Raw genomic sequence first — 7,175 nt, 5'->3', positions numbered from 1 at the left:
GGTTGGGTTCGAGTTGAGTGATTTCTCTCCCTAGCATGGCTGGCTGCTCCTGCCCCCCCCCCCGCCCCCGCCCCCGCCCCGCCCAGGGGCTCCAGAGCTTCCTGCCCCCCCCCCCAGGAGGGGCTCCCGGGCTGCCCTTGGTTCTGGGAAGGGAGCCTGGCTCACTGCAGCTCCTGGGCGCGTGGCTGAAGGCGCGGGTGGACCAGACGTCCTGGCAAAGACACAGGGGTGTCTCAGGCCTCCCCCCAACCCGGGGCACCGCTCAGGCCTCTCTGGGAGCCCACAGTGCCTCACACAGGCCCGCACAGCGCGGGACGGCGGTCTCATGTCCCAGGCCACCCTGCCCCGGGTGGGGCCTCCGTCCTCCGTCTGGCTCGGCCTGGCCAGACACGGGCAGGGCCTCTGCAGCTCCCTCACGCCCAGGGAGGCAGGCAGGGCATCCCCTCCTGAGGCCCCGCCCCCGCGGGCGTCCCGGCCAGGAGATGGGTCTTTCCGTCCACTCCTCAGGGCCCCGCCGGCCGGAGCCTGGCCAGGAGCGCTGGCTCTGCTGCTGACCCTGTGCGGCCCCGGCAAGTGTATGGCTGCCTCCAGGCCTCGTTTCTCTCTTAGTTCTCACCCGAGGGAGGGTATGTTCCCATTGGTTTTCAGAGTGGAAGGGAGGACAGGGGATGAGAGACAGCGACTTGTTGCCTCCTGCACTCGCCCCGACGGGGGTTGGGGTGGGAGAGAACCTGAAACCCAGGTACATGCCCTTGATCAGGAATTAAACCCGATGCTCCAACCACTGAGCCACCAGCCAGGGCCAGACCTCATTTCTCGACGTGCACACGAGAGGGCGAGCAGCCATCGCTGCGTTCACCAGGTTGCCTGGCTGTTTGATGGGTCTTGCCCACTTGGAGCCCATCCTGGACCTCAGGGCGGCAAAGGGACTAGGCAAAGCTCCCGACCACGGCTCCCAGCACCCCCCCACGGGCCCCCAGGCCTGCTCCCGGGCGGCCCCTCCTGGCAGCAAGTGCCCATGTGCCCTGCTCCCAGCACCGGAGGGGAGAAGCTCTTCACTTGAGGAGAGGGCAGGGCTCACTGGGGTGGGGGGGGGGGGACGGTGCTCCTGCGGACTGCGTGACGGTGTGCAGCTCTGAGGACAGACTGGAAAGCACCCCGCTGTCCACACTGAGTGAATGTCCACTGTGGACCCCGTCTCCATGGCGCTGTCACAGGGCACCCAGCACCGCACTGTGCAAGGCGTGAGGCCGGCCGGCTGGAGAGCGCAGCAGAGGGTGCTGTGGCGGCTCAGGCCGGCTCGCTCGAGTTGGGGCTTCCGGTGGGCATGAGTGCTCCCCGACATGGGATGGGCGACAGGCAGCTTGTGCAGGCGGTTCCAGCCGCCACCACCCCATCCCAGGCGGGGGGGGGGGGGGGTCCAGCCAGAGGGGGGCTCCCCAGGCTGCTCCGCCCTCGCCCTCGGGCTGTGGCAGCCCTGCCATCCCGAGGCACAGCGACTCCACAGCGGTCACAGGGACACCTGTTTGTTTATTGGGACAGTTTACATGCAAGAACCCCTCCGACCAGCTCTGCTGGGCAACGCTGGGCGCTGGCCCACACCAGGCTCCTGGGAGACGGACAAAACACCACACCCCCCTCTTCCCACGGTCCCCGCAATCCCGAGCCTCACACAGGCACCGCGGATGTAGGCGTCCATGTCCATCCCGTCCTCTAGGACAGCCCCGAGGCCAGGGCAGCAGTGGGCTCGGGGGCCGCGGGGGCCTACAGGGAGTCAGGCGTGGGCCCGGGAGGCGGGCAGCACGGGCACCTGCCAGCTGGCCATCTGGGTGGACGGAGAGGAGCGAGTCCTGATGGGAGGTGGAGGCTCACGGTGGGTGGCTCAAGACCGCGAAGAGCACGGACCCCTCCGCGGCGCTTTTCCCTAGGGGCCCACAGCACTCTGGAACCTTCCGGAAGGCTGGGCTGGAGTGAGAAGCATTGTGTGCGTGGAGGCGAACTGGGGGTGTCGGCAGGAAGGAAGAGGAGGAGCAGGAGTGTGGGCCGAGCCCTGCCCGGCCTCCCAGCCGGGGACCTGAGTGACAGCACGCCCACCCAGGCCCCTGGCTGGGACGCCGGGTGAGGAGGGCAGGGCAGCGAGCCCAGGCAGGCCTCGGACAGGCAGCCCCTCACGGACACCGAGGCTGACGGGCGGGAGGCTGGCCCAGGCGGCAACAAGCCCTGTTCCGAAGCTCTGACCCGTCCCGGCATGCTGAGAGCTGGCATCTCTGCTCGGTGCGGGGCCCTGGGTCACGCGGCACACGGCCTGCTGCCCACGCCGAGGCAGGCAGGAGCGCCGGCTAGTCTTCCCATCTCAGCACAACCAACACAGGAAAGGCTCACCCCAGGGAAATATTGTGACAAATAAATACTTTAACCTGTAACCAGGCGCGATCAGTGCTGAAGGACCGCAGGGGTCACTCAGTGTAACTGAGCACACAGTGTCTGACTCTGACCCGGCGGGGCTGGCGGCTGCAAGGGTCCCCTCCCCTCTCGGGGGCCCCCCTGCCCCCAGCAGGGGCCTGAGGGCTGTGGTCCCCAGGAAGGGGTGCAGAAGCTGCGGGGGCACAGGAGAGCTGAGCGGCCCCTCGAAGCGCCCGGCCTGTTCCGCTCTGGACATGCTGTGTGAGCGGGAGGGGGCTCCAGGCCGGGGCTGGTGACTGCTCTGCTGGGCCAGCGCCGCCCTGCTGCCCACAGGGGCCCACACCCGCCGCCCGCTGCAGGGGCGCTCTGGCCCGCGCTGTGAGGGCTGCGCCTCCCAAGGCAGGTGCGTGCTCCCGCTCCCCTCGCGGCCCGCAGCCTCCTCTCCCTCAGCCCCTCAGCCCCTCAGCCCCTGGTCTTGTGGGGACTCCCGCATCGGCAAGACAGGAGGCTGGCTCTGCTCCGAGGACGCGGGTGCTGTGGCTCCCGCGGGAGTGGCCCCGAGCCCCCGGCTCTCAGACAATCCTGCGGACTGTGCTCAGGGCACAACTGCCACCAGCCAGCGGACTTCCGGCATGTGGCCTCCAGGCTGGCCTCGGAGCTCTCCCTCCGGACAAGGAGAGGCCGTGCCGCCGGGTGCAGGGTGAGGCATGGCCGTGCTGCCAGAGATGCAGCCTGGAAGCTGCAGCCAAGCTCCCAGTGCTTCCTGGGTGTCCTCTGAGGACTGGAGTGGGGCGTCCCCTGCTGGTCCTGCCAGAGGGCCCACGGCCTGGCCCCAAAGCCGTTTCTGGAGGAGGCGGTAGCCGCCACACTGGGCCTGGGTTCTGGGGGGCACACCTTGCTTCTCACCAGGACGGTTCCTGTGACGTTCAGCGTGGCCGGGCTGGTCCGAGCGGCGGCTCTAGGTCCACTGCAGGCCAGGCGGGAAAGGCTGCCGCGCCCCGGGCTGGGGACACACAGGGCCTGGCCATGCCTGGCCCGAGCACCTGGGCAGTGCCCGCCGGACACTGACCTGCGCCCGGAGGCCACGGGGCGGTGCTGAGCTGCTGCGCCGAGGTCCGTGCTCGGCGTGCCTCACCCAGGGCCAGGAGACGCCCAGCGAGGACTCAGCCCCAGGCTGTTAGCTGCTTGTTGGCTGGGAGAGAATACAGATCCGTGGCCAGGGGTCTGGGGAGGGGGGTCAGGATGTCAGAACAGCCTGTGGAGAGCTGGGGCTGTGCCCAGGAGCAGAGCAGGGGCCTCCGTGCTGCTCGGGCCCTGCAGGCCTGGCACAACCGTCTGGAGTGGGGCCTGGAGCAGGGCAGAGGCTGCCAAGGCCAAAGCCCCAAGCACGGCATGCTCACACGCCCACAAGCTTGCCCAAGCTAGCAGAGCGACCCCACCCGTGCCCCCCTCCCCAGATGGGCACTGCGTGAGGGAAGCACACGGGGCTGCAGCGGAGTGCAATCCCACAGGAGCCAACCAGGTGCCAGTGCCCACTGCCCAGTGGTCTGGGCTGCCCTCCCACAGCCTTGGCTCCCCAGGCCAGCAGAGTGGGCCGTGCGGCGCCTTGGTCCAGGCTCGCTGCTGAGGGATGAAAGCAACTGGAGGAGACAGCCCCCGTGTCTGCTCAGGAGCCAGTCCCAAGGGCACGACCGGCCCGAGGCGGGCCCTGCCCCCTGGCCCTCCGGCAGGAAGTGGAGGGGAACCTGTGGTGGGAGTGTGGGCGGGCAGTTAGGGGCCTCTGGCTGCAGCTGTCCCACCTCCTCAGAGAGGCTGTCCTGACTCGCGGGAGGCCTGGGAGCAAACACAGTGGCATTTCCATGGAGACAGCAGTGCAGGACTGAGGACTGAGTGGGGCTGGGGACGGGAGGAGTGGCCGGTGCCTGGATGGGGGGAGACAGGTGACCTGCCATCTGGGAGCCAACCCACAGACCAGCTCACAGGGCGAAGAGGGCGTCCTCGGAGCGCGCGGGCTTCCTCCGGCTGGAGGGGTTGGCGGCTGGGCTGGGCTCCTCCGCTGGGGGCGAGGGCAGGTTGGGAACCATTTCAGCAGCTCTGGCCCTTTCTTCAAGGAATTTATCAAACTCTGCAAACAAAACCAGGGCAGGAGCCAGGATTGGTGGGGGCTCAAACAGCCATGCCTACCTGCACCCCGGAGCCCACTCACTCGTGCCCCTGGGTCCCTGCCAGGGAGGGAGGAGTGACAGGGGCCCACAGCCAGAGCCAGGGGGCGGCGCCGCCTGGGAACCCAGCCTAGATTCCCCCGCAGGGGCAGGGCGGGTGGCGGTGACAGTTCAGATCCGTCCCTCCCAGCTGCCGCTTTTCCACTCTCCAGACCAGCCCTGGAGGCAGGGCAGGGAGCTGGGGGTGGTGAGCCCCCCAGGAGCAGGGGTCTAAGCCGGCAGGGGTCTGAGCAGGGGTCTGTGAGGGAGGGATCAGCACAGGGAAAGGCTGCTGGGCCCAAGGGGAGGTCCAGGAGGCAAGATGGAAGGGGAGGGGGGACAGGGAGAGGGGAAGGGACGTGCTGGGAACTTCCCCACAGGACCCGTGTCGCTGCCCCCAGGAGTGAGGCCATGGGGCACCAGGCCCGCGTGCCCTGTGCTGCCTCTGCGGGTTGAGCACGTGGGGTGGGCACCACGCTGGCTGGGACGGCTGTGTGACCGTCCCCATCAGCACGAGGTCTGGATGAAGAGGCAAGAAGCTCCGGTCCCAGAGGCCCGGCCTAGGCCAGGCACCAGAAAGTGCTCCAGACTGAAGGCTCCCAGGCGGTGGGGTGCAGGCCCTGTGCGCCCGGCTGGGGGGTAAGCTGCCAAGTGGCTGGCCAGGCCGTACCTTCGCTCGTGACGCCCTCCTCCAGGTCGTCGCCCTTCTGCGGGAGGAGCAGAGCAAGGTCAGCCTCAGCAGGCTCCGTCCCCGCCGCGCCAGGCCCCCCACCCCCCACTGCCCCGCTGTCCCAGCAATGCTTCCTACTTCCTGTCCCCAGGGTTCTGTGACAGCAAAGTACTGCTCATCTTCTCGGAGAAACAGAAACTTTGTTTTTAAGAAGCAAAAACATGAACCGCTTGAGTAGGTTCTAGGTTTTGACCCTCTAGGAGGGCCCAAAAGAAAAATCCAGAAAAGGTGCAAGCTGGCTCTTGGGGCTGTGATGCGTGCAGGCCCAGGAAGGCCTCCGCCCCCAGGCGCCGGGTCCCTCAGCAGCTCTCCACGCAGCTCAGGGCTCCGGGAAGGTGCTGTCCCTGCCCACAGTGGGGCCACAGGAGGCGGGAAGTGGCGAGCCATGAAGCCACGGCGCAGGGCCCGCCACCAGGCAGTGCTGGGCAAGGGCGCCCTGAGGCGCTGTGACCTCTGACAGCGAGAGCGGGTCAGACTTGGTTCTGTCTGGAGAACGTGGTGGCACTTGGAACTCACTACGCAGACAGCGCGGAGGAGAGGAGAGCGGCGGGAGTGGATGGCGAGAGACGCCGCCCGGCTCTGCCCGCAGTCCTGCTGGAGAGCCGCCCCTCTGCCCCTGGGTCCCCTTAGGAGCTGAGGGCTTCTGGGAGAGAAGCTATTTCTTTCCTGGGCGTTCCCTGAGGGTAGACATGATGAGGCATTTTCTTCCTCCCAGGCAAGGCACCTGGGCGGCCACAGTGTCTTTGGGACACCTGGCCTCCAGGGAGGGGGCCCGGCGCTTGGGAAGGCGTGTCTCAGGTCTCCATCCCCTGTGGGAGGGACACCGGTGGCCCACAGCCAGCGGCGACCTGCGCTGAAAGAGCATCTGCACTCCAGGACCAAGGCCCCGATGAGGGGGTCACTAGGAGCAAGGGATGAGGTGTCTCCAGGTCTGGGAAAGGGTCCAGCCAGCCCCAGCTCATGACCTTGGGCAGCCACTTCCCTGCCACAGTGCATTTTGCATCAGTCTTCCGCCCACACCCTCCACCGCCTCCCAGAGGCTGCGGAGAGGAAAAGTGCTCCGTGAGGAAGGCGGCGGGCGGGTGGGCAGGTGCCCCGGTCCTCATCGTTCTGCCCTGCCTCTGGGACAGACAACGGTCTCTGGGCAGGTGTTTTCTTGGATGCAAGATGCCAGAAGATACTAGAGAAGGGAGGCAACAGTGTGTTTTCCTTTTTTAAATCCTCACCTGAGGATCTGTTCTACTGGTTTTAGAGAGAGGGGAAGGGGGAGACAGAGAGAGAGAGAAACATTGAATGGTTGTCTCTCATATGCACCCCCTCTGGGGATTGAACCCGAAACCTAGGCATGTGCTCTGACTGGGAATTGAACCATCAACCCTTCGGTGCACGGGAGGATGCTCCAACCAACTGAGCTCCACTGGCCAGGGTGACAGTGGATTTAAAATGGAAACAGCCCTGGCTTGTGTGCTCAGTGGTTAGAGCATTGCCCTGTGCACTGATTCCTGGTCAAGGGCACGTACCTGGGTTGCAGGATCGATTGGCCCAGGATAGGGCTCATGCGGGAGGCGATTGATCAATGTGTCTCTCTCACATTGATGTTCTCTCTCTCTCTCTCCTCCCTCCCACTCTCTCTTTAAAAATCAATGGAATAAATATTCTCGGGTGAGGTTTAAAAAAACGACAACAAAAAACAAAAAAAACAACACCCCATTCATCTGTGTGTATATGTCACAATGAAAAGAAATGAAAACCAAAAAACAAACCCTCAAAACAGAAAACCCCACAAAAAACAAGCAGAAAATAAAAAAAGCAAAAGAACTCAAGCACACAAACCTGAACGA

At 65.7% G+C, this 7,175-nt stretch overlaps 1 protein-coding gene across 7 annotated transcripts in view; it reads right to left on the bottom strand.

Annotated features, from left to right (window-relative positions):
- Nucleotides 1-204: 204 nt before the first annotated feature.
- TOM1L2 (target of myb1 like 2 membrane trafficking protein) overlaps nt 205-7,175 on the bottom strand; it is a 157,117-nt gene continuing 150,146 nt past the window's right edge. For 5 of the 7 annotated variants that reach the window (XM_079799304.1, XM_079799306.1, XM_079799303.1 and 2 more), the window contains 2 exons: nt 5,275-5,311; nt 206-4,528 (listed from right to left, as the gene is read on the bottom strand). In XM_079799304.1, coding sequence (XP_079655430.1) covers nt 4,380-4,528; nt 5,275-5,311 — 186 coding nt within the window. In that variant the 3' untranslated portion in view covers nt 206-4,379. Of the gene's footprint in view, nt 4,529-5,274; nt 5,312-7,175 lie in introns of all 7 variants that reach the window. The other 2 variants (XM_079799302.1, XM_079799308.1) reach the window with 1 other exon arrangement.

This window comes from Cnephaeus nilssonii, assembly GCF_951640355.1.
Source record: "Cnephaeus nilssonii genome assembly, chromosome: 19".
NCBI classification, from domain to species: domain Eukaryota; kingdom Metazoa; phylum Chordata; class Mammalia; order Chiroptera; family Vespertilionidae; genus Cnephaeus; species Cnephaeus nilssonii.
The sequence above is the reverse complement of the archived record's forward strand: the minus strand, read 5'-3'. Positions and strand labels throughout refer to the sequence as shown.